At 48.4% G+C, this 25,929-nt stretch overlaps 2 protein-coding genes across 2 annotated transcripts; both read left to right on the top strand.

Moving 5' to 3' along the window:
• Window positions 1-271: 271 nt before the first annotated feature.
• Window positions 272-16,207, top strand: SNRPA1 (small nuclear ribonucleoprotein polypeptide A'). Its single transcript, XM_056865656.1, has 9 exons — window positions 272-361; window positions 3,067-3,214; window positions 5,212-5,290; window positions 10,100-10,146; window positions 11,042-11,144; window positions 12,522-12,601; window positions 13,075-13,150; window positions 14,221-14,314; window positions 16,149-16,207. Exons 1-9 carry the CDS (start codon window positions 280-282, stop codon window positions 16,205-16,207), a joined length of 768 nt encoding a protein of 255 aa, XP_056721634.1. The 5' UTR covers window positions 272-279.
• Window positions 16,208-17,896: 1,689 nt separating this feature from the next.
• SELENOS (selenoprotein S) lies at window positions 17,897-25,549 on the top strand. Its single transcript, XM_056865657.1, is given in 7 exon segments — window positions 17,897-17,935; window positions 17,937-18,009; window positions 20,823-20,942; window positions 22,520-22,626; window positions 23,470-23,562; window positions 23,657-23,735; window positions 25,468-25,549. Coding segments are annotated over 7 exon segments (591 nt in total). The 3' UTR covers window positions 25,548-25,549.
• Window positions 25,550-25,929: the final 380 nt, after the last annotated feature.

The following is a 25,929-nucleotide window of genomic DNA, read 5'->3' as shown; positions in this document are numbered from 1 at the left end:
AGCGGCAAATCCAAGGCAAAACCTCCCATGCATAAATTGCACGGCTCACGCTTCCTTCTCAACCCCGCCCCTCTCAACCCCGCCCCCTTAGGCCGTCTGCATAGCGACAGGGAAGCCTTCAAAGGCAGCCGCTCGATGCCCCGGCGCTCGCCTTCCTTTGCCTCGATCAGCGTCTCGGCGCTCGGCTCTTTGAACCGCGCGGGAGGGACGGCGCGCATGCGTGGTTGCCCCGACGTCGTTCCCGGCGGCGAGGAGGTTCCGCGTCGCGCGTGCGGCAAGATGGTGAAGCTGACGGCGGAGCTGATCGAGCAGGCGGCGCAGTACACCAACGCCGTGCGGGACCGCGAGCTGGACCTGCGCGGTGAGGAAGGCGCCGGCGGGGCTTCGCGGCCGGGCCTTAGTAGGCCGCAGGCCGGTGGGGGGGGGGAACGGACGGATGAGGGCCGTTGGTACTGGGCGACGGTGGCGCGCGAGGGTCACGCCTGGCGTTTTGTCGACCTCGAGCGGGCTCTAAAGCGTGACTGTCAAGATTCGAATGAATGAATGGATGAACAAGCCGGGGCTGCGGGTCAACAGTGGGCGGCCGAGAAGGGGGAGAACTTTCGCCCCTTGAATGGTGGGGTTGGGGGCCTAGAGGTGTGCAATTTCGGAGCCACAAAAGGAAGCGGGTTCCCCCCCCCCAAAAAAAATGGAAACTGGGATGGGGGGGGCGTTGAAATACATGCAACCTTTTCCTATGATGGCTCAACGCCTTGGAAAATGCACAATGCTTAATGTTGAGAAATAGAATAGAATATTATTTTTTAGTGTATTTTTGTTTTTATAATATAAAACACGAATACAGTAATCATAAAAAACAAAAAGAAAATACAAAAGAGTATCAGTTATAATTATACAAAGTTATAAATTTCAACAAAGCAAAAATACCCTTTTGACCCTCCACCCTCCTTAAAAAGTGACCCAGAATGGAATAGAATTGAAATGACATGAGTTAGTATTTACTAATGAAAGGTTTGTATGTGAATAAAGGGATATAACTGGGGGTAAGCCTAGAAGAAGAGCTGGCTTTTATATGCTGACTTTCTCTACCACTTAAGGCAGAATCAAACCGGCTTACAATCACCTTCCCTACAGCAGGCACCCTGTGAGGTAGGTGAGGCTGAGAGAGCTGTGACTAGCCTATGGTCACACAGCTGGCTTCATGTGTAGGAGTGGAGGAACAAATCCAGTTCACCAGATTAGCCTCCACCGAGTGGGGAATCAAACCCGGCTCTCCAGATCAGACTCCACCGCTCCAAACCACCGTTCTTAACCACTACACCACGCTGGCTCTTAACTAAGCAATTTATTAAGGGCACGGACAACGATGTGCTTACTTTCCCCTCTTCCCTTATTCCCTCCTTTTTTTCTTTTCTGTACCCTAAAAAATCAAATAACAATTATAAAAAGTGGGGCGGGGAGAAAATGCACAATGCGTAACTTAGCTAGTGCATATAAAACTTCCTGTAACGCTTAAGCGTCGTTTAAAATGCAGTGTGTGTGTGTGTGTGTGTGTGTGTGTGTTCTAAGTTATACATTGTGCTTTGTAAAAGATGTTTAAGCCTTACAGGAAATTTACACAAACACACATATACGTATGTTTAGCGTCACAGGGAATTTCCTGTGTGTGTTTGTTAGTTTCCTGTTCATGTATGTAAATTTCCTAACTTAGCTAGTTTATATAAAATATCCTGTAAAGCTTAAACATCGTTTAAATGCACTGTGTGTGTGTATACTAAGTTATACATTGTGCTTTTTAAAAGACATTTAAGCCTTACAGGAAATTTACGCACATATACATACGTTTGAGCCTCACGGGAAATTTCCTGTGTGTGTATGTAAGTTTCCTGTGTGTGTATGTAAATTTCCTAACTTAGCTAATATTTATCATTTCCTGTAAAGCGTAAACGTTGTTTAAAATGCACTGTGTTTGTGTATACTAAGTTATACATTGTGCGTTTTAAACAACATTTAAGCCTTCCAGGAAATTTAAACAAACACACATATGTGTACGCTTAAGCCTTTCTAGAAATGTTATATGTGTGTGTGTAAGTTTCCTGGAAGGCTTAAACGTCTTTTTAAAAGCACAATGTATAACTTTGCTAGCAAATGTTAAATATATGGTGTTTGGTATGTTTGTGGAATTTAAAAGTATGAATACCATATTTTTCTTTGAAACTGCAAGCATAGTAAATACTCTTGAAGGACCTGCAGACTTCTGTACCCTAGGCTACCATAGCATGTGTATTTTTAACTTTTCTCATCTGTACCTTTTGGAATGAGTGAAATGCTTTGTAAGAGAAAGCATTTCTCTCAAAAAGAGAGAGTAATTTGTAGGAGGGTTGTTTTTTTCAGTGTTCCCCCAAATTTCCCACTTTTCCCATTTGAAAAGGGCAGTCCTTTTCATGATATACGTTGAGCGTGAAAAACCTTGTCTTAAGCAGCCTTTTTCACTTTCTAAAAGAAAAAATATTTCATATTAATTCTGAAATCAATCTGTTATGTATAAAGCTAAAAAAGGGTATAATGAGAAGTGTTGGAAATGCGAGAACACAGATGCAACTTTATATTATATGTGGTGGACGTGTAAGAAAGCAAGAAAATGCAAAAGATACTAAAACAAATTCACCATGGATCCGAAAAGCATGTTATTAAATATCTTACCAAGTAATATTAAAAAACAGCAAATTATTCAAGTTCATGGTGACAGCGGCAAGAATAATATATGTAGCAAAATGGAAGACAGAGAAATATCAAGATTTGAATGGATGAACAAGTTAACTGAATATGTGACTATGGCAAAACAAACATCCTTTATACATCATTCTCTCCCTTTTCCATTTTATCCTCACACCAGCCTGGTGTGTGACTGGTCCTAGGTTACCCAACAAGCTTCCTTAGCAGAGTGGGATTTGAACCTCCGTCTCCCAGATCCTAGTCCAATGCTAACCACTACAATGTGCCAGCTTTCCCTTCGTTGATCGGAGCTAACTTTTCCCCCCACCTTCTCCCACGCTGCTCTCCCAGGGTATAAGATTCCAGTGATTGAGAACTTGGGTGCAACTCTGGACCAGTTCGATGCCATTGACTTCTCTGACAATGAGATTCGGAAGCTGGATGGGTTTCCCCTGCTGAGAAGGCTGAAAACGTTGCTGATGAACAACAACAGGTTAAGGTGAGTGTTTCAGCAGCCCTGAAAAAGAGTGCCAAGGTCTGAAAGAACTGAGGCGAGCAACCTGGGGCCTGTTTTTGGTGCCTGTTATGCTATAGGCCAGGGGTGGGGAACCTTTTTCATGCCAAGGGCCATTTCCATATTTATAACATCATTCGAGGGCCATACCAGTTGTAGGTATTGGGGGGGGAGAGGCTAGGGTTGCCAGGTCTCCAGCCACCACCTGGAGAAACTATGCAGAGAAGGAAGGGGAAGGAGGGAAAGAAGGAAGGAAAGGAAGAAAAGAGAGGGAGAGAGAGAGAAAGGGAGGGGTTCCCAGCTTCCCCCCTCACACACATACAGGCACGCTAGGGTTGCCAGGTCTCCAGCCACCACCTGGAGAAACTATGCAGAGAAGGAAGAGGAAGGAGGGAAAGAAGGAAGAAAAGGAAGATAAGAGAGGGAGAGAAAGAGAGAGAGAAAGGGAGGGGTTCCCAGCTTCCCCCCTCACACACATACAGGCACGCTAGGCTTGCCAGGTCTCCAGCCACCACCTGGAGAAACTATGCAGAGAAGGAAGGGGAAGGAGGGAAAGAAGGAAGGAAAGGAAGAAAAGAGAGGGAGAGAAAGAGAGAGAGAAAGGGAGGGGTTCCCAGCTTCCCCCCTCACACACATACAGGCACGCTAGGCTTGCCAGGTCTCCAGCCACCACCTGGAGAAACTCTGCAGAGAAGGAAGGGGAAGGAGGAAAAGAAGGAAGGAAAGGAAGAAAAGAGAGGGAGAGAGAGAGAGAAAGGGAGGGGTTCCCAGCTTCCCCCCTCTCACACACACACGCAAGCCAGCCAGCCCCCAACCACATGAGCGGGGAGTGATCAGTGAGAAGCTTCTGTGGCTTCCCCCTGCTTCGCGTGCGCATACACACAAGCCAGCCAGCCATCCCCCAGCTACACGGGTGGCTGGGAGCAAAGGGGGAGAAACCTCTGCGGCTTCTCCCGCCTTTGCGCGCACACACACACACACAAACACAAGCCAGCCAGCCAGCCCCAGCCGCGTGAGCAGCCGGGAGCAATCAGAGAGAAGCCTCCGCGGCTTCCCCCTGCTTCGTGCGCGCGCGCACACACAGACACACAAAAGCCAGCCAGCCATCCCCCAGCTGCACGGGTGGCTGGGAGCAAAGGGGCAGAAACCTCCGTGGCTTCCCCCGCCTTTGTGTGCGCTCGCGCGCACACACACACACACATGCAAGCCAGCCAGCCAGCCCCCAGCCGCGTGAGCAGCCGGGAGCAATCAAAGAGAAGCCTCCGCGGCTTCCCCCTGCTTCGTGCGCACACACACACACACACAAAAGCCAGCCAGCCCCCAGCTGCACGGGTGGCTGGGAGCGATGGGGGAGAAACCTCCGTGGCTTCCCCTGCCTTTGCACACACACACACGCACGTACCTTGGCCTCGGGGGAGAGTGAGGGGAAAGCTGCGTCGGAGCTCACCGAGCCAGCGGAGGGTGCAGCGCAGCCATCGGCAGGGCAATGAGAGTGGGGGAGAGGGGCAGGAGATTCGGGTGCCCCCAACAACTTTAAAATGCGCTGCCGCTGCCAGGGCGCAGGCCGGGGATAGCGGCAGGAGATTCGGGTGCCCCCAACAACTTTCTCTCCAGGAACAGGAAGCGGGGAGACTTGGGGGAAACGCCCCCCACAGTCACCCAATCAGCTTTTAGCATGCTCTCCTGCCTCCCTGCAAAGCCCAAAGCGCCGGGAGAAGGGCCTGGCTAGCAATAGCTAGCTCCCGGTCTCGGCAGGTGGGCCATGGAGCTCCAGGCCTTGGCAGGCGGGCCAGGGGCCGGACAAAATGGCCTTGCGGGCCGCATCCGGCCAGCGGTCCAGAGGTTCCCCACCCCTGCTATAGGCTGTGGATCAAGCAATTGTCAGCTGAAGAAAAAGCTGCCACTTTTGGAACAAGATAACATGGCCTCCTCTTCAATTAATCCTTTGCCTTTTGTTTTCTTTCCCCCCTCTGTTGTTACAGCCGAATAGGCGAGGGACTTGAACAGTCTTTACCAAATCTGAAGGAACTCATTCTTACCAACAATAATATCATGGAGTTGGTAAGTTGAACGAAACAATGCCGTGCCAGTTGCCTAAATCTCTAGGGAGACAGTTTTAACAGAGTGTTGAAACAGAGTGCCCATGTCTGAAGGAACTGAGACAAGCAACCTTAAGAGCCGCAGCTGCTTCTTTGGAGGGCACACAACTTTACAGTGCTGCCAAATTCAAGTGAAGGAGGTGATGAAGTTGAATTTGTGGGGTTTCACCTTTGGAGAGAGACTGGAAACAGGTTTGAATTCTTGGTTGTTTTTGTGGCAGGCAGGGTCTGCAAAGGAAGGGCAGTAGCTCAGTGGTTGAGCATCTGCTTGGCACGCAAAAGGTCCCAGGTTCAATCCCCGGCATCTCCAGTTAAAAGGACTAGGCAAGGAGGTGATGTGAAAGACTCTGCCTGAGACCCTGGAGAGCCATGGAGAGGGGCTGTGGCTCAGTGGTAGAGCATCTGCTCGGCATGCAGAAGGTCCCAGGTTCAATCTCCGGCATCTCCAGTTCAAGGGACTAGGCAGGCAGGTGATGTGAAAGACCTCTGCCTTGGACCCTGGAGAGCCGCTGCCAGTCTGAGTAGGCAATGCTGACTTTGATGGAACAAGGGTCTGATTCTGTATAAGTCAGCTTCATAGGGATAGGCCATGGCTCAGTGCTAGAGCATCTGCTTGGCATGCTGAAGGTCCCAGGTTCAATCCCTGGCATCGCCAGTTAAAAGGACTAGGCAGGTAGGTGATGTGAAAGACCTCTGCCTGAGACCCTGGAGAGCCGCTGCCAGTCTGAGTAGACAATACTGACTTTGATGGACCAAGGGTCTGATTCTGTATAAGGCAGCTTCATGTGCTCAAGGAAGCAGCGCTGGCAAGAGCCACGCCAACCTGAGCATGCAGCGTGCTGTTCTTGAGGTCTCCTCTCTCTGACCCAGCAGTGGCTCTTGCCAGTTTTTGGAGTGCCGCTGGCCTGTTGGTGCATGCCACTGGGCATCGCACCCTTGTGATCTCACGCAGCCTGTGTTAGCATATTAAACACATGAAGCTGCCTTCTACTGAATCAGACCCTTGGTCCATCAAGATCAGTATTGTCTACTCAGGCTGGCAGCAGCTCTCCAGGGTCCTAGGCAGAGATCTTTGACATCACCTGCTACCTGGTCCACTCAAGTGGAGATGCTGGGGATTGAACCTGTGACCCGCATACCAAGCTGATGCCACTGAGCCACAGCCCCTCCATATTTGAGTTTACCGAGCAAGGTGCCTTATGGTGACTCAGCGTGTTGGCTGATCTTGCTCAGCATTCTGTGACTGGCAGTGGCCCTCTAAAGAGAAGCCTTTTCCCAGCCTCTTTCAACTCTGGGAACAGGGCAAAGTAGTTTCTCCAATAAGTCCCTCCCTTAGCTATCGCTTTCCTTAGACATCGCTTTCCTTAGACTCAGGTACCAGACTCTCCAGCCATTCCTCGTAGGAAAAGTGCTTCAACCCCTTAATTGCCATGGTTGTCCTCTTCTGTACTTTCCCTGTGATATCCTTTTTGAGCGATGGCATGTTTTGATTCTGGGCATGTTGTGTGAGGGCCGCTGTTAACTTGTCCTCCCATGTGGGCATTCTGTCAGCACGTCTGAAGCCTTGACACAGCCTTGTGCAAGCCAAGAAGATTTGGGGGCTGTGTGCGAGTCTTTGGATGGTGGTGAATGCACATTTCAGGTCCTAGTGGCTCAAATATGCTTAAAAAAAACCACAGGCCCTCCAGCACAAGGGGGGGGCTGTGGCTCAGTGGTAGAGCATCTGCTTGGCATGCGGAAGGTCCCAGGTTCAATCCCCGGCATCGCCAGTTAAAGGGACTAGGCAGGTAGGCGATGGGGAAGACCTCTGTCTGAGGCCCTGGAGAGCTGCCGCCGGTCTGAGTAGACAATACTGACTTTGACGGACCAAGGGTTTGATTCAGCAGAAGGCAGCTTCATGTGTTCACAAGTAGCAAAATCCGTATTAAATGGGAAACGTCTTTGGTTGCTAACAACTACTCTGCTCACTAGGATTTGCGTGTGCAGAGATATAAACAATAAAGCAAATTGTCTGGGGGTGGCCGAATTTTGCTAAGTGTTGAGTGCCAAAATATTCATATGGCTGAGATCATCATTTGCAGCTTTGCAGCCTGTTCTATCGCTGTTCTCCCTCTTGAGTAAACAGTTTTTTTCTTCCCTCATAAACATTTGGCAACACAGCTGCTCCTTCCCTTGGTCTGAGGTCCCCGGTAGCACACATCTTGAGCTTTAAAGATTGCGTGTCTGCAGACACTACTGGTTCCTTCGCGTGCCTGAGCGAGGAAATGGATTTGGTGAAAAGAAGGGCAATTCCGTGCTTATTTTAAGTACAACGCTCTTAACTTTCACGGTGTAGCATAATCTTACCAGCATCAAGATTTCCATAAATTTTATTAAAACCTTAGTCAATATAGATATCTTCCCCCCACCACGTTCTGTAACCCAAAAGCATGGCAAATCATTAAATTGTCAAATAATCTTCAATACTTGAAGGGCTGTCATATAGAAGAGGGTGCCGAGTTATTTTCTGTTGCCCCAGAAGGTCGGAGCAGAACCAATGGGTTGAAATTAAATCAAAAGAGTTTCCAACAGTTAGAGCGGTTCCTCAGTGGAACAGGCTTCCTCAGGAGGTGGTAACTGCTCCTTCCCAGGAGTTTTTAAAGCAGAGGCGAGATGGCCATCTATCAGCAATGCTGATTCTACAACCTTAGGCAGATGATGAGAGGGAGGGCATCTCTGTCATCTTCTGGGCATGGAGTAGGGGTCACTGGGGGTGTGGGGGGGAGGTAGTTGTGAATTTCCTGCATTGTGCAGGGGGTTGGACTAGATGACCCTGGTGGTCCCTTCCAACTCTATGATTCTAATGGAGTAGTGTGGGCGGTCTGAGAAGTTCCTGGAATGTATTGTTCTAAATGATGATAAATCTGGATGATTTCTGCAGAGAAAAAATATTTTCCTTGATAAAGCCCCCTCTTTGATTGGTAAAAAATAATTATTTTGTCATTTACGGCCACATTCTGTGCCATGAAAAGTTGGTTGGGTGCTGAAGGAGCTGACGTTTTCTGCCAAACCGCCTGTCATTATGACTGGTGGGGTTCCTCTCCTTGCATCCTTACTGGCACGCTTGAGGCTGTTAATTGTATTTTTGTTTACACAGAAGAGGGTCGTGGAGGACCGCAGTTTTAGCAAACACCCCCCCCCCCTGGAATTCTGTTTATATTTTTCGAGGAAAAAATAGAATAAAACTATGGGTGGGAACTTCTTTTTCCCTGGCCGCTCAGTTTGTGTTTGCGTGTTGTGATTGTAAACAGCAACTGGCTATGTGCCTTCAGTTGCAGCTGGGAAATCTTGTGCTTGTTTACGCCGCCAAGATTCCAGTAGTCTTAGCTTGATACTATTAACTCCTCTGCATGCAAAACTCAGATTCTTCTAGTGTTTCAGGGCTAGCTTATGCCATTTTTTATACCATTAATCTCTGTACAGTGGACTGCCAAAAAAACAAGTGGGTCATAGATCAAATCAAGCCTGAACTGACCCTAGAAGCTAAAATGACTAAACTGAGGCTATTATATTTTGGTCACATTATGAGAAGACGAGGGTCCCTGGAAAAGATAATAATGCTAGGCAAAGTTGAAGGCAGCAGGAAAAGAGGAAGACCCAACAAGAGATGGATTGACTCTCTAAAGGAAGCCACGGCCCTCAATTTGCAAGATCTGAGCAAGGCTGTCAAAGAGAGGACATTTTGGAGGACATTGATTCATAGGGTCACCATGAGTCGGAAGCGACTTGACGGCACTTCACACACACACACACACACACACACAATCTCTGTAGAGGAACAGCGCTCATCTTGGCAGCAGACGGAGTTGGCCTGCCATTTAGTTGGCTGCCCAAATGTTGTCACTTGGGCCAGATATTCCCTGAGCCAAAGGGAAGCTGTGGGTGGCAGCTTCCCTTTGGAAAGTTGCGTTTGGCAGGTGTTTCTCTGAGAAGGCAGGGGGAGCGAGGCCTGCTTGCTTTCCACCAGCAGTTTATTTATTTATATCTATTTTGTGGTTTTGTATCCTGCCCTCATCCCCAACCAAAGCCAGCTGGAGAAACCTAGCATCTTAAAAGAACTCCTTCTCTCTGCCGCCTGCTGCTGAACTTGGGGATGCAGCTGGAGGTGAAATACTAGATCAGGGGTGTCAAACGTAAGGCCTGTGGGCTGGATCCAGCCCCTCAAAAGCTCTTATCCAGCCCTCGAGCCAGCCAAGGCAACCCCCACCCCCCACCCCATTCTCGATCTGGGCTGGTGAGGCATGGCCCACCCTGACTAAATGACATTTATGTCATATCCGGCTCTCATAACAATTGAGTTCGATTCCCCTGCACTAGATGATGCTAATTTTGGTGATGTCTGAAACTCTTAACTGGCAGCAGACTTCTTTTTAAAAAAATGTTTCCAGGCAAAAAGCCCGAGAAGACCTGTTAGTGAATCATTCGCATTTGAAGAAAACTTACCTAACATCGTTAAAAAGCTTTACAACTTTTTTACAAAGTGAACTTGGTAATTTCTTGGCAGTAGAAAAGAGCAAGAGTCCAGTAGCACCTTAAAGACTAACAAAATTTCTGGCAGGGTGTGAGCTTTCGTGAGCCGCAGCTCACTTCTTCATAGTGATTTTTTGTTCAGTTGTGTAATCAACTGATCTTGAAGGAGTCAGTTTTGTTTAATGGCAGCTTTCTGAGCTGCCTGTGAACTATACTGCAACATACATGTTTTGAAATCCACTTCTTTTCTGTTCTCTTTCAGGGCGACCTTGATCCCTTGGCCACAATTAAATCACTGACTTACCTGAGGTATGGCACACCTTCATTTTTGTGCGCAAATTTAGTCTGTCTGCCTTGTAACTGGAGGTTGTCAACATTCAGCGCCTGGAGCGTTTTTCTGACTTGCGCTTCCGAGAGCGTATGCTTTATTTTCCTAAAGGTTTCTAGTCCTCATGTTTGTTTGTTTTAAGTGTAAAGCTGGACACAAACACGGTGCTTTAAAAACATACAAGTGCAATATTTAGAGTCGGTAGGTAAGCTTATAAGAGCCAGTGTGGTGTAGTAGTTGAAGTGTCAGACTGGGACCTGGGAAATCCAGGTTCGAATCCCCAATCTGCCACGGAAACGTGCTGGGTGACCGTGGGCCAGTCATACACTCTCCGCCTCGAATCTAGCTGGTATTTGGATGGGAGACCTCCAAGGAATGCCAGGAGTGTGACAAGGAGGCAGGCAATGGCAAATCACCTTTTGCTTTGAAAGCCCTATGGGATTGCCATACGTCAGCTGTGACTTGATGGCAAAAAGCAAGCAAAGATAACCTTATGCTTGGCAGGTAATACATCGTTCTGCCCCTTTTACCCACTCCCCCCCTGCAAAATTGGTTAGTTTGAGAGAAGTACTGGTCCAAGATCAGCCTGCAAGACACACAGGTTGAGGTCAGCTGGATAAGGGCCTGCCTAAAGGTATAATTGTTGTAAAATAAATAAATGTAAGCTTTGCATAACCTTTGAATTCCAAGAGAATCAAAGACCTGGATTGATTTTAATATAATAGTGGATGCTGCCATATTATAAACAAAAGCTACGTGTGAGAATAGTTATATGATGTAACCCTTTATATGAAAGGCTCTTCTTCAACAGTGCATGGTTTTAAAATGTGTGAATACCTTTCTCTCCTTTCACCCTCTCTCCCTACTTCTGTTAAGTATTTTGAGAAATCCTGTAACGAATAAGAAGCATTATAGGCTGTATGTCATCTACAAGGCCCCGCAAGTCAGAGTGCTGGACTTCCAGAAAGTGAAATTAAAAGTAAGTCTGTTGGCACTCGCTATTTGTTTGTCTGAGAAGCTTAGCATTGAATGTGTGTTTGGTCCCATTGAGGCCTTTCTGTCCATTGCTAACTGCGGTATAACAGAAGGGGTGGGTTGCGCATGGTGGGTTGTGTCATTGGGGATTGTGGGGGTTTGTTGGTATTCTGGATCTTGCAAGTAAGTGGGAGGGAGAATGTGCATCTGAGACCTGCAGCCAACGCAGGTCTGCCCAAATGACAAAGTTAGGCTCCTTTTGGAAGATTTGGGGGCGTTCTGTCATATTCTTGTATTCTGCCATGTGTTTGTTAAACCAGCAGCAATGGGAATGCTTCAGTCCATCAGTCATTTCCTGCCAATAGAAAGTGGGGAAGAGTAGTTCTCTTGCTGATTCCTTCAACTGCAGATCACCATTCCCTCTCACCCCACTGTTCCAGAGGGTCTCCTGTCCTCCAAGAGCAGCATTTCTGGGAGCTTGTGGGGCGGGGGAAGGAAAGTTCCCCTTCACTGGGAGAAGCATTTTATTCCACCAGAATGTGACCTTTGGATCCAGCCCTTATTATCTGTTGGGCTGTAGCAAGGGAAGCTGATCATGACAAGAAGGGCTAGATTTAGTTTCTCATACCACATATTCATGGCAGGCTGGCTGTGCTTGGCCCCTCTGGTATCCTAGATGGCGATGCCTGTAGTTTAAATTGTGGAACTCCCTGCCCCAGGATGTGGTGATGGCTGCCAACTCGGAAGGCTTGAAGAGGGGAGTGGACATGTTCATGGAGGAGAGGGTTATTCATGGATACTAGTAAAAATGGATACTAGTCATGATGCATGCCTATTCTCTCCAGGATCAAAGGCGTATGCCTGTTATATTATGTGCTGTGGGACACAGGCAGGATAATACTGCTGCAGTTGTCTGTGGGCTTCCTAAAGGCACCTGGTTAGCCACTGTGTGAACAGACTGTTGGTCTTGATGGGCCTTGGTCTGATCCAGCATGGCCTTTCTTATGTTCTTATGTAAAGACCCACAAGATTTCCAGGGTATAGCTTTCGAGAGATGGATGGAGGGAGCTTCGACTCTCGAGAGCTTATACCCTGGGAATCTTATTGGTCCTTAGGGTGCTGCTGGACTTGAATCTCAATCAGACAAGTAAATACACAGTTCTCTTCATAGACTCCCTCTCCACCTGAAAGGAAGCAGAAGACAAAAGTCTATTGTGTTCTATTGGGGAGCTCACCCAAGCTCAAAGGCTTAATCTTGACATGGGCGTCCTTTTTAACGTTCTGTCTACAATTGCCACCTTGTTATGCTATTTCCATGGGGGAGGGGGGAGAAGAGCTCTGTTGACGTTGCATTAACTTTGTGTGTGTGGTGTCGCTGTAGGAGCGTCAGGAGGCAGAGAAAATGTTCAAGGGCAAGCGGGGTGCCCAGCTTGCAAAGGATATTGCCAGGAGAACCAAAACGTAAGACACGGATAACAGCTTTGAAAATGGGCAGCCGTCTTCAGAAACACGTACTCTGTCTGCCGCTGCACTTGGGTGGCCAGCTGATCGAGAGAGCCTCTCAGGCAGCCCAAAGGCAATCTTAGCTGCCCGCAATGAGCCCCAGTCTTCCTAGATTTGAGCGGCAAACTAGTCACCGTTTTGCAGAAGTAGTTGGGTGTGTCCCTGGTGCATCATAAAATGCAACCCGTTCGTCGGCATTAAATCCCATCTGCAATTTGCCTTTTGGCTTAAGGAAATGTAGTGGGGGTGGGGAGCGAAGAAGGCTGGTGTTTCTGAAGGAGGCTTCCTTTCCCCTGTATCAGTTTGTTAACAAAGATAAGATACTACACTTGATTGGAAATTGGTGCTTCCGGAGAGCTTCTCTTTGGAAGCTTGGAGAAGCAGACGAGGATCCTTTTGAGTTCTAACGAGGCACCTTTTCCCCTCTAAAGTTTCAACCCAGGTGCCGGTTTGCCGACGGACAAAAAGAAAGCAGGACCCTCGCCGGGAGATGTTGAGGCCATCAAGGTAATGCCATGAAGGGGTTTACCAGGAAACCCAGCTTTTCAGATAAAGATGGGGAACTGTGAGGTATTCACCTACTGGGTTGGAGGTGAAAATTGTTGCCATTTAATTGCCATTCAGTTAAAAGATGCCCTGGCCTGGATGGCCCTGGCTAGCCCGATCTTGGAAGCTAAGCAGGGTTGGCCCGGTTAGTCCTTGGATGGAAGATTACCGAGGAAGTCCAGGGTCACTGTGCAGAGGGAAGGCAATGGCAAACCAGCTCTGAACGTCTCTTGCCCTGACTTGGATGGCCCAGGCTAGCCCGATCTCATTAGATTTCAGAAGCTTATGGAGGGTCAGCCCAGGTTAGTACTCAGATGTGAGACCACCAGGGAAGTCCAAGGTTACTACACAGAGGCAGGCAATGGCAAACCACCTCTGAACATCTCTTACCCTGACATAGATGGCCCAAGCTAGCCCGATCTCATTAGATTTCGGAAGCCTAAGCAAGGTTGACCCTGGTTTTATGCCAATAAAGGTTTTGATATTGATATTGGTTGGCCCTGGTCACTACTTGGATGGGAGATCCCCACAGAAGTCCACGATTGCTATGCAGAGGCAGGCGATGGCAAACCACCTCAGTTCACCTCTTGCCTTGCAAACTGTACGGGGTTGCCATAAATTAGCTGCAACTTGATGGCCCTTTGCACCAATTTAAAATATACTTCTGTGTGCCAGGACGTTGACAGCAAGTTGTGCATCTCAGCTGCTGATTGCGTACTTTTTCTTAGCAAAAGGCTAAGCGTAGATGCTTTTAGAGCTTTATAACTCTGTTCCTAAAAGAGGGAAATTGGGTGTTAGTGAGTGATACCAGTTAAATATGGAGTAAATACTAAAAGGCTAGAGATGCGAAAACTAACATTTCTGACATGAGATTGCACTAATCTTGAAGCAACCTTGCGCTTTGGTTCAGAGCGCAGGCAAGCCCTTTCGCAAACTTGCTGTGGATGTCCCTGCAAAATAAGCGTAGTGCGTTCTCGTCTCTTGTGAACGTTGACTGAGTGAAACTGGGTTTTTTTCCTCTTCTCTGCAAGAATGCCATCGCTAACGCCACAACTCTGGCTGAAGTGGAGCGGCTCAAGGGGTTGCTGCAGGCTGGCCAGATACCTGGCAGAGACCGAAAAGCAGGTGAGCACCAGCATCCAGCTCTTCAGTGAGATGCTGAGCACCTCTTATGGCCCAAGAAGTTACTTGAGACTGGGCAGCTTGTGTTGCAGATGGCTGTTTTTAATAATGTTGCTTAACCCGTAAATAACAGACGTGGAGTACACATGCATGTTTTCGGTAAAAAGTTCCCTGTTAAACAGTGAACAGTGCATTGGGGAGGGGCTGTGACGCATTGGTCGAGCATCTACTTCAGGTGCAGAAGGCAAAGAATGGGGGAAAGAACATGAAGAATACCTCAATTAAGTGTGTTCCTCTCCAGCGTGAGGTTGTCATAAAGGCCTAGTCCTCACTGAGGCCCGTGTGTGGGCTTCACCGCTTCAGAATGGTTGAATGCACGTTTGTACAATGAGTTCCTTCTATGGAAAAACCAGACGTTGAGAGGAAGCCTTAGAATCATAGAGTTGGAAAGGACGACCAGGGTCATCTAGTCCAACCCCCTACACAATGCAGGAAATTCACAACTACCTCTCCCACCCACACTCCCGGTGACCCATACTCCACTCGTAGAAGATGGGGGGTGGAACCCTCCAGGATCTCTGGCCAATCTGGCCTGGAGGAAAATTGCTTCCTGACTCTAAAGTGGTGATCGACACTACCGTGGGCATGCAAGAAAGGGCCACAAGAGCCAAACACTGATGCAAACCTTCCTGCCCTCTCTCATGATATGCCTACGGTCATAGAATCAGCCTTGCTGTCGAATGGCCCTCTAGCCTCTGCTTAAAATCCTCCAAAGGAGGAGAGCCCACCACCTCATGAGAAAGCCTGTTCCACTGAGGAACCATGCTAACTGTCAGAAAGTTCTTCCTAATGTTTAGCCAGAAAATTTCAACCCGTTGGTTCTGGCCTGGCCTGGGGCAACAGAAAACAACTCAGCACCATCCTCTCTATATGACAGCCCTTCAAGTACTTGAAGATAGTTATCATATCACCTCTCAGTCATCTTTTCTCCATAGAGTTCACTTTCCAAAGCAGCCATTTTCTGCAGGGGAACTGATCTCTATCGGCTGGAGATCAGTTGTAATAGCGGGAGATCTCCAGCTAGTACCTGGAGGTTGCAAAAATCAGGTTAGCCTGCTGAACTGTGTGTTCAACCAGTTAACAGCAGTCACAAAAACGTGCCAAATTACTATATAGTATTGTCGAAGGCTTTCACGGTCAGAGTTCATTGGTTCTTGTAGGTTATCCGGGCTGTGTGACCGTGGTCTTGGTATTTTCTTTCCTGACGTTTCGCCAGCAGCTGTGGCAGGCATCTTCAGAGGGGTAACACTGAAGGACAGAGTCTCTCAGTGTCAAGTGTGTAGGAAGAGTTCACACTTGACACTGAGAGACACTGTCCTTCAGTGTTACTCCTCTGAAGATGCCTGCCACAGCTGCTGGCGAAACGTCAGGAAAGAAAATACCAAGACCACGGTCACACAGCCCGGATAACCTACAAGAACCAATACTATATAGTAATTTGGCACGTTTTTGTGACTGCTGTTAATTGGTTGAGTACCTGGAGGTTGGCAACTCTAGCTAGAGCACACTTCATCAGATGCTAAATGAACCAAGCACTGACTGCCTCTTGCCTTCTGTGACTAGCAGCATTCCTGCAAAAGATGCAGTTTAAGGATTTGAAAGTGCACCTGGTGCAAACAGTCAGCTATGCTGATTTTGACATGAGTACATCATCCCTTACAAATGGCTTTTTTAGAATGAGGGAAGGGCTTTGCTATTCCTGAAGGCACTGACCTTGGGGAACGGACATCAACCGTCGGCAGAATTGAAGCCCTAACAATTTAACTCTATTGTGCAGGTCCATCGGATGAAGCCGAAGAAGATATGGAGGAAGATACAATGGCCAATGGAACTTAAAAAAAATTCTGCCTCTGGAGGAACTGCGGAATTCGATTGTATAACTGTTGGTCGACTCATTTGGGTGCTTAAGAGCCAGAATGTTAGAGTAGGGTTTTTTTTGTTCCTGAGGCTGTGTTGCTTTATGTGAGTTGAATCATAGCTTGTAAATTTCATACTGTACATTTTGAAGTATAAATAAAATGTCTTTTTGTGTGTGTGCAAGTGTAGTGTTGTAATCAGTTTGGTTCCCCTCCCACCCATGCTAATGTATGGTTCCCCTTCCAACCTATACATGTAAAGTTGCCTTATACTGACTCAAGACCGTTGGTCCATCATGTCTCAGAATTGTCTACTCTGGAGTGTGTGTGTGGGGTGGGGGGAGTTGTGAATTTCTGGCGTTGTGCGGGGGTTGGACTAGATGAGCCTTGCGTTCTCTTCCAGCTCTATGTTTTTATCTGAGCGGGTTGGGAACTAACTTCGGTGGAAAAACAGGAAAGGGGCGATTAACAGTGCAATCCTAAAGAGAGTTACTCCAATCTAAGGCCATTCATTTCAGTCAGTTTAGACTGGAGTAACTGCATAGGATTGTGCTGTGAAAGTGGGCGATTAACTGAGCAATCCTAGGGAGAGTTACTCCAGTCTTAGCCCGTTCATTTCAGTGAGTTTAGACTGGAAAACTGCATAGGATTGCGCTGTGAAAGTGGGCGATTAACAGAGCAATCCTAGGGAGAGTTACTCCAGTCTTAGCCCGTTCATTTCAGTGAGTTTAGACTGGAATAACCTGAGATGTCAAAACTTTTGCCACGTTTTTGGTTGATAGTAGTCAACCGATGGGAGTCTAGTCGGAAGTAGAAACACAACACTAAGGAATGATTTATTTTAATTTTATTTTACTCTAACTTTTATCCTTTTATATACTGCAGATTGTACTATGCCAATAAAGAAATTTGAATTTGACTGGGACAACTGCATAGGGTTGCGCTATGAAAGTGGGTGATTAACAGAGCCACCCTAAGGAGAGTTACTCCAGTCTGAGCCCATTCATTTCAGTGAGCTTAGACTGGAATAACTACATAGGGTTGCGCTGTGAACAGAGCAATCCTAAGGAGAGTTACCCAAGTCTTAAGCCCATTCATTTCAGTGGGCTTAGACTGGAATAACTGTATAGGGTTGCGCTGTGAACAGAGCAACCCTAAGGAGAGTTACCCAAGTCTAAGCCATTCATTTCAGTGGGCTTAGACTGGAATAACTGCATAGGGTTGTGCTGTGAACAGAGCCACCCTAAGGATTGTTACCCAAGTCTAAGCCATTCATTTCAGTGGGCTTAGACTGGAATAACTGCATAGGGTTGCGGTGTGAACAGAGCCACCCTAAGGATTGTTACTCCAGTCTGAGCCCATTCATTTCAGTGGGTTTAGATGGGATTGCGCTGTAAAGAGGCGTGTTTTCCGTCCGGACGTTTCAGCCCAAACTGCGCAGACTCCCGGTCCAACCTGGCTCGTGCGTCCGCCCTTGCTCCGCCCCTTTGTCCTGATTGGCTGCCGTTCCATTCCACCCGGGCTCTCAGCCCTGGGCCACGCCTCCTCCCTCCTCCCTATTGGCCGAACCCCTTCCAAGCCCTGATTGGCTTTTGGAAGAGTCGGCGAGCTATGACGTAGGACTTCCTCATTGGCTGGCGGCGTCACGGGGTGAGGAGAGAGGACCCGGATGCAGCTGACGCGTAGTTCCGGCTCGGTCTGTCGCGGTGGGTGCCGGCGGCGGTGAGATGGCCGATCCTCCCTTCCAAAAGCCGGTCGTGGAGAACGTCGCCCTCACCGCGGGTAAGGAGAGGCGGCTTTTGAGGCTGTGTCACGTTTGTGGGTTGGGGAGGGGGGGGAGCCAAAAATGGAGCCTCCATGTGCAGGAGCAGTCTGCCTCGTACTGCTAGTGGGTTGTGGGGGAGCCAGAAATGGAGCCTCCAGGTGCAGGAGCAGTCTGCCTCGTACTGCTAGTGGGTTGTGGGGGAGCCAGAAATGGAGCCTCCAGGTGCAGGAGCAGTCTGCCTCGTACTGCTAGTGGGTTGTGGGGGAGCCAGAAATGGAGCCTCCAGGTGCAGGAGCAGTCTGCCTCGTACTGCTAGTGGGTTGTGGGGGAGCCAGAAATGGAGTCTACGTGTACAGCAGCAGTCTGATACTGCTAGAGGGTGTGGGTTGTGGGGGAGGGGGGAGCCAAAAATGGAGCCTCCACGTGCAGCAGCAGCAGCCTGCCCAGTAATGCTAGAGGATGTGGGTGGGAGAGTCAAGAATGGGGCTTCCACGTGCAGTTGCAGTCTGCCTCGTACTGCTAGAAGATGTGGGTTGGGGAGAGCCTGAAATGGAGCCTCCATGTGCAGGAGCAGTCTGCCTCGTACTGTTAGTGGGTTGTGGGGGAGCCAGAAATGGAGTGTACGTGTGCAGCAGCAGCCTGATACTGCTATAGGGTGTGGGTTGTTGGGGGGGGGAGCCAAAAATTGAGCCTCCATCTGCAGGAGCATTCTGCCGTGTCTTGCTAGATGTGGATTGGGGGGACAAAAATGGAACCTCCATGCGCAGGAACAGATTTGCCTCATATTGCTGGTGGATGTACAGGGGTGTCTCCGGTGCCTTTATTCATTTGCTTCATTTGTATCTTAGCTTTCTCCACAATGGGGAGACTGAAAGTGGCTTACATCGTTCTCTTCATTTTATCCTTACAACAACCCTTTGAGGTAGGTTAGGCTGTGTGTGTGTACGACTGGCCCAAGGACACCCTGCAGGCTTCATGTGGAGGAGTGGGAACTGAACCCGGTTCTCCAGATTAAGAGTCACATGAACACCTTAGGGCTGTTTAGCTTGGAAAGAAGGTGGCGAAGGGGAAACATGATAGAGGTCTATAAAATTATGCATGGTTTGGAGAGAGTGGAAAGGGAGAAGTTTTTCTCCCTGTCCCATAATACTAGAACGTGGGGTCATCTGCTGAAGCTGGAGGGTGAGAGATTCAAAACAGATAAAAGGAAGTATTTTTTCACACAACAGCATAGTTAAATTGTGGAACTCCCTGCCCCAGGATGTGGTGATGTCTGCCAACTTGGAAGGCTTTAAGAGGGGAGTGGACATATTCATGGAGGAAAGGGGTATTAATGGCTATTAGTTAGAATGGATACTAGTCATGCTGCATACCTATTCTCTCTAGTATCAGAGGAGCATGCCTATTATTTTGGGTGCGGTGGAAGACAGGCAGGATGGTGCTGCTGCAGTCGTCTTGCTTGTGGGCTTCCTAGAGGCCGCTGGTTGGCCACTGTGTAAACAGACTGCTGGACTTGATGGGCCTTGGTCTGATCCAGCAGGGCCTTTCTTATGTTCTTATGTTCACCTGAAGCTGCTTTCTACTGAATTGGACCCTTGGTCCATCAAAGTCAGTATTGTCCACACAACCACCATGCACACCTTTATCTACCCACAGTTAGGTGGGATTGGATCCAAATTAAATTTCCCAGGGGGAGGCTGTTTCCATTGATCCCCAGTTTCTGCTGCGGGCCCTCTTCATGTCATTCCCCAGTACCCTGTCCCCACCGGAACAGCCGTTTGTAAAGAGCAGTGGGGTACGGGAGGCCGGACATTTCCATTCTGCTGCTGGAAAGTTTAGTTGGTATCCAACTGGAGGCCTAGAAACTTAGTTATTTAGAAATGCTAGATTAAGAAGATTGCTTCATAGGATACTGTAATCAGTTCTGCCTTCTACTCCTTTGTAGCATGGAGAAATTGACACACACACACCTTCCCAGAAGAAATTGACATCTACCTTGACACAAATGCACCCATGCCCTAATTCTGTGCCCTATGCTCTCAGGGTTGTTGTGAGGATGAAATGGAGGGGGAGATAATTATGTCAGCCTCTTTGGGTCCCCATTGAGGAGAAAATGGGGTATAAATAGAGTGGCCAATCAGGGTTGGCAAATACCTGGAGATTAAACCACCATATAAGGAGCCCCGTGGCAGTGGTAAGCTGCCGTACTTCAGTCCAAGCTTTGCTCACGACCTGAGTTCAATCCCGAGGGAAGTCGGTTTCAGGTAGCCGGCTCAAGGTTGACTCAGCCTTCTAAGGTTGGTAAAAAGAACCCAGCTTGCTGGGGGGGGGGGGTCAAGTGTAGACAACTGGGGAAGGCAATGGCAAACCACCCCGTAAACAGAGTGTGCCTAGTAAACTTTGGGATGTGATGTCACCCTACGGCTCAGCAATGACCTGGTGCTTGCATAGAGCCTTTAGCATGGAACCTTTACCTTTTTAAACCACCATACCACGCTAGCTTTCCCCTTGTGATAGGTTGCCAGTTTAGCATATAGTATTCCCCTGTTCACGTTTACCGGTATATTCATCCCTTGTATCTTGGTTGGACAGTCGATAAAATACACGCAGCCGCATCCACCGTCCCTAGAAGAAATTGGCATCCACCTTGACGCATGTACACCCATGCCCTAATTCTGTGCCCTGTACTCTCAGGGTTGGTGTGAGGATGAAATGGAGGGGAAGAGCATTATGTCAGCCTCTTTGGGTCCCCGTTGGGGAGAAAAGCAGGGTATAAATGAAGTTCATAAATACTCAAGCCTGCTCATAACTGTCTTCTTTATCCTCCCAGTGTGGTCCCTGTTTGCAGACTATGGCTGGTTCATCCTCTTCGGCCTTATTGCGATATATCTGCTGGCGCAAAATGTCCCCAGAAAGATCCGTGAGCGCCGCTCACATCAACCTGCGTATGGTTAGTACGGATTTGAGAAGTTTTGCTGTAAGGCTCTCAACGCAGGGGCCTGTTGTCCTTGTTTCTCGGGAAGCGTCCGGTTGCAATATAAAGAATTTGTGCAGACAGAAGCCTGAGACGATAGGCAAACTCAGAGGATCTTGAGGAGTTTTTCCCTTTTGTCTGGAGTTCTGTTATCGATGTGCTGTTCAGGGATAAACCTCATGCGAAAGCTGCCTTCTAGAGAAACAAAGCCAGCCTGACATTTGAGAGTCACGAAGCACTATCTGTTTTCCAGGCTGAACAAGACAGCTTTTAGCATGGCACCAAAGACAACCTGTGCTTGACAGCATCGTCAGTCCTGATTGCAATTGGTTTATAAGGCAAAAAAATACATCTCAGAAGACAGAACACACAACCTAAGTTACACCAGATGTTATGCCTAGGAAATGCTCCCAGGTGGAACTAAGTTACGTTTTAAAGGAAGAGCTGGATTGCTTTTACCAGATGTAGCTTACACTTGATAGTTCCTCCTGAAACAGGGCATGTGGTGCTTTCGATTGGCCACCTTCTTACTGGCTCAAGTGTTTACTGCAGAAATAATAATAATTATTATTTATTTATGGCTATTTGCCAGATAAAACAGAGACAACCTTACAAAAAGTAAATTTTTGGACCAAGACTAATCTCAATATAAAATACCTGGTTGTATGTTTTCCAAATTAGATTGGGGGAATACTCTAAGATGATGTTCCTTGTGTGCAACCGCACAATATTTAGCCACCTGAGAGGTAATTGTGGAATTATCACCCAACAAAAACCTTTTTGTCCAATCACCCTCTCCTCCAGCGCCCATTTTCCCGATGAGGGGTTCAATAATTTTAGAGCAGGCTGTCTTGAAAAAAGGGCATCTGAAAAAGACAGGAACGTTGGATTTCCCAGTTTCACTGCATTCTTCCAACAGAGCTGGGTAGTTCTGCCTGGCTATTCCTAATTACATCATCGCTAGTTAAGACTTTATCCTTAGTCTTCTTGATGGGACTTCTGAACTAGTGTGTTGTTATACCCTATACTAGACCTGAAGGTTAGACCACTTAAGAACATCAGAAGAGCCCTGCTGGATCAGAACCGCAGTCCATCTAGTCCAGCATCCTGTCTCACACAGTGGCCGACCAGTTCCTCTGGAGGTCCTATAACAGGGCATAGAGGCCGAGGCCTTTCCCTAATAAGAACATAAGAACATCAGAAGAGCCCTGCTGGATCAGACCAGCGGTCCCTCTAGGCCAGCATCCTGTCTCACACAGTGGCCAACCAGTTGTTCTGGAGGGCCAACAACAGAACATAGAGGCTGAGGCCTTCCCCTGATGATGCCTCCTGGCACTGGGATTCGGAGGTTTTCTGCCTCTGATTGTGAAACTTAAGCAGTCTAATAAGGCGGAAGGCTGAACAGGTTAGCTGCAACTTCTGCATATTACCAGTAGAATGAAGGTGACGTTGACTTCTTTTAGAATGGCTTGCGCTGCTCACGGGAGCACAAAGACACTTGTGCCGTCTCAGAGGCGGACGTTTCTCATCATTCTTTTGCTTGTTTGGGCTAGAACCTGATGCTATCGTTCAGCGAGAGGAAGCGATGATGGCAGCCCGTCAGAGGATGCAGGAAGAAATCAACGTGCAAGCAGCAATTTTCCGGGAGAAACAAAAAGAGGTAATTGTCCCAGCCGGGCAGCGGTTCCTCTGTTGCTCAAGCAAATGCTTGGTCAAACACAAAATTCTTTTTCTCAATGTTCCTAATGTGGTATTTTGTTACCTTTTTTTTGTTTGTTTTCTCTGATAACTGTTTTGATTTTTGTAGCTGTTTTCCGTCGCGTCAAACAAATATTAGGATGTCCGGGATGAGCTTTGTTTGCTGGTTACGTTTTTGGGAGAATCTGCCCTCTGAGAATCGGTCTGAGAATCGGCCTCTTTGTATGGTTCTTCCCTGTGTAGGAAGGAAACTGTGAAACTAGACTAAGGGTCTACCAAGTCATCTTTGTGCATTCTTGTGAACGAAATCGATCTGTAACGTGAGCACGTTATCATCTTAGCCAACCAGGCTGCCCTTCCAAAGAAAGGAGGGGTTATAGGTCAGGGGCCCACAAAAATAACAGCAGTGATACATAACAGGGGCAGATTGATTCACTCGTTTAATTTCTCCCTATATGGAAGGGGAGGTGTGTCTTCTTGGTCATCCCATGTTCCTTCCTGGTGGGGAGTTTTCTGTGCTGCACAATAACTGTCCCTAACAGAATGTAAATGTTAGTATTGAGGGGGAGTTGGAAATCTTTCAGCTGCTCATTCCTCAAGCCCTGTGAAAATACTTCCTCAATTCAACACTGCTGCCTGATCCGTTGTGTATTGCAACCTGCCGAGGGTTTTCTGCCCTTTTTCTCTCCCCCCAATACGCATATTCATGCTGGCAGGAGACTTGGGGAGGGGAGGCTTTTGGGTTGATGGGAGCTGAGCAAGTCGGGCCTAACTGTCCTCACCCAGCTCTGCCTTTGTGTCTCAGCGTGAAGAGGAGAAGAGGAGACAGAAGATTGCCAAGTGGGAAAGCATGAAGGAAGGGAAGAGTTATAAGGTGACTCTCGGACAGAACCCGGCGGTGAGTCTTGACTTCTGGGGCTGGGAGGCAGGTCAAGAGATCTCAGATCAGAGTCCTTGCAACTTTGGAGCTGACTAATATCTTCTCTGAACAGGAGGAACCTGATCCCCGACCTTCGACGTCAGCTGCCACCGCAAAACCCAAATCGGAGAAAAAACCTTTTCGAAGTGATGGTAAGCAAATCAGGGGCAGCTACTTCTGGTTGACAGCAGTTGTCAAGTCTGGGGGTGGGGTTTGTGCGTGATTATTTTATTTTATTTACTTCCTGTATACCCAGCCTTTCTCCCGGTGGGTGGCTTCCATCATTCTTCTCTCCTCCCTTTTCTCACCGACAACCCTGCAAGGTAGGTTAGGGTATTTGACTGGCCCATGCTCACCTGGAGAGCACCCATGGCAGAGGGGGGGGGATTCAAGCCCAGATCTCCCAGATCCTGCTCCATCACTCTGACCACTACTGTGCCACCCTTTTGTATGTTGCTCCCTAGGCCTGGAATGGCAAGCTGCCTTGAAGGGAGGGGGGGATATCAGAAATGTACCTGCCTGGCATCTGGGGGGGGGGGGGCCTGGGTCAAGTTGCTGGTTATCTTGAGATAAAATTGAGAAAGATGCTGCCAGGTGTCTTGACAGAGCCACGCAGAGCACTGGTAAGACTGCCCCTGAACACAGGAAGCCTGCCTTGGCCCCCTTTTCTTCCCCAGTGGTTCTCTTGTCCTGTCCCACCCACACACGGGGTAAAAAGTCCAGTCAATAAATAAAACCACCTCTGCTTCTCACCTGCCTCGAAAGCCCCTTGCTGGGGTCGCCATAAGAAGAAGAGTTGGTTTTTATATGCCGACTTTCTCTACCACTCAAGGGAGAATCAAACGGGCTTACAGACACCTTCCCTTCCCCCTCCCCACAACAGACACCCTGTGAGGAAGGTGGGGCTGAGAGAGCTGCGACTAACCCAAGATCACCCAGCTGGCTTCATGTGGAGGAGAGGGGAAACAAATCCAGTTCACCAGATTAGCCTCTCCGCTCTTGTGGAGGAGTGGGGAATCAAACCCGGTTCTCCAGGTCAGAGTCAACCGCTCTTAACCACTACGCTACGCTGGCTCTCATAAGTCAGTTGCAACTTGATGGCACTTATGGATGTACATATGATCTTAAATCCTGCATGGTACAAAAATGTACTGTTAAGTTTTGCATTGCTGTGTTGCATTCAGTGGGTGTATCATGCCAGATGGCACACAGAGGGCATAGGCAGAGCTGCTGAAAGGTAGTCAGATGGTACACATCACATACAGTACAGATGGCCTTTTTGATTGCCCTGCCCTTTGTACTGGAGAACCGGGTTCGATTCCCCGCTCCCCCACATGAGTGGTGGACGCTAATCTGGTGAACCAGGTTGGTTTCCCCACTTCTCCACATGAACACATGAAGCTGCCTTATACTGAATCAGACTCTTGGTCCATCAAAGTCAGTATTGCCTACTCAGACCGGCAGCTGCTCTCCAGGGTCTCAGGCGGGGGTCTTTCACATTACCTACTTGCCTATTCCCTTTAACTGGAGATGCTGGGGATTGAACCTGGGACCTTCTGCATGCCAATTAAATGCTCTACCACTGAGCCACGGCCTCTCCCCAGCTTGGTGACCTTGACTAGCCACAGCTCTTTAGAGCTCTCTCAGCCCCACCCACCTCACAGGGTGTCTGTTGTGGGGAGGGGAAGGGAAGGTGATTGTAAGCCGGTTTGATGCTTCTTTAAGTGGTAGAGAAAGTCGGCATATAAAAACCAACTCTTCTTTGCTCTCCTCTGCTTCTGAACCTTCCTCGTTTTCTTCCCTCTGTCTGACTTCTCCTGTGTTTGACTTCCCCATTTCCCGGAAGGGGTCACGTGACAATCTCTCTCCTCTCTCCCCCCCCAGGTTACAACCCCCTCTCTGGAGAAGGTGGCGGGTCTTGTGCGTGGCGACCAGGACGCAGGGGCCCTTCGTCAGGCGGATGACGCTAACCTGGCCGGTGTCGCCCATCGACACCGGCCAGCACAGACTGTGTACCCCTTCGACTGTCGCTGTCTGCAGGTTGCTCAGTGCAGGGATTCGGGAGGGAGGGCTGTTGCAGCACCGTAGCAGCAGCCTCAAATGCGTGGGAAAAGAAAAGATTCTAATGCCGCTGACCTTGACTCAAAGTGCATGAAAGAAATGGTGGATTGTTAACAGGAAGCCTATCAGTTTTTTAATTCTTTTTGTCCTCCAGCACCTAGTGGAGTGTTCAAGGCAGTGGTCCACGTCGCGACCATGCCATTCCTTGTTTCAGTCACCAAAGCTGAAGTATGTGCTGCTTTTGGTGTTCTGGGAATTAACAGAACTCTGAGGAAGTGCAGTCGT

This window comes from Euleptes europaea, chromosome 20 (assembly GCF_029931775.1).
Source record: "Euleptes europaea isolate rEulEur1 chromosome 20, rEulEur1.hap1, whole genome shotgun sequence".
Classification (NCBI taxonomy): domain Eukaryota; kingdom Metazoa; phylum Chordata; class Lepidosauria; order Squamata; family Sphaerodactylidae; genus Euleptes; species Euleptes europaea.
Note: the sequence above shows the minus strand (reverse complement) of the source record. Positions and strands in the feature narration are given on the sequence as shown.

Coding starts and splice junctions, on each gene's coding strand:
- SNRPA1 (XM_056865656.1), top strand. CDS start 280: ATGGTGAAGCTGACGGCGGAGCTGATCGAGCAGGCGGCGCAGTACACC. Junction 11,145..12,521: donor TCCAGAAAGTGAAATTAAAA/GTAAGTCTGTTG, acceptor GTGTCGCTGTAG/GAGCGTCAGGAGGCAGAGAA. Junction 14,315..16,148: donor TGGCAGAGACCGAAAAGCAG/GTGAGCACCAGC, acceptor TCTATTGTGCAG/GTCCATCGGATGAAGCCGAA.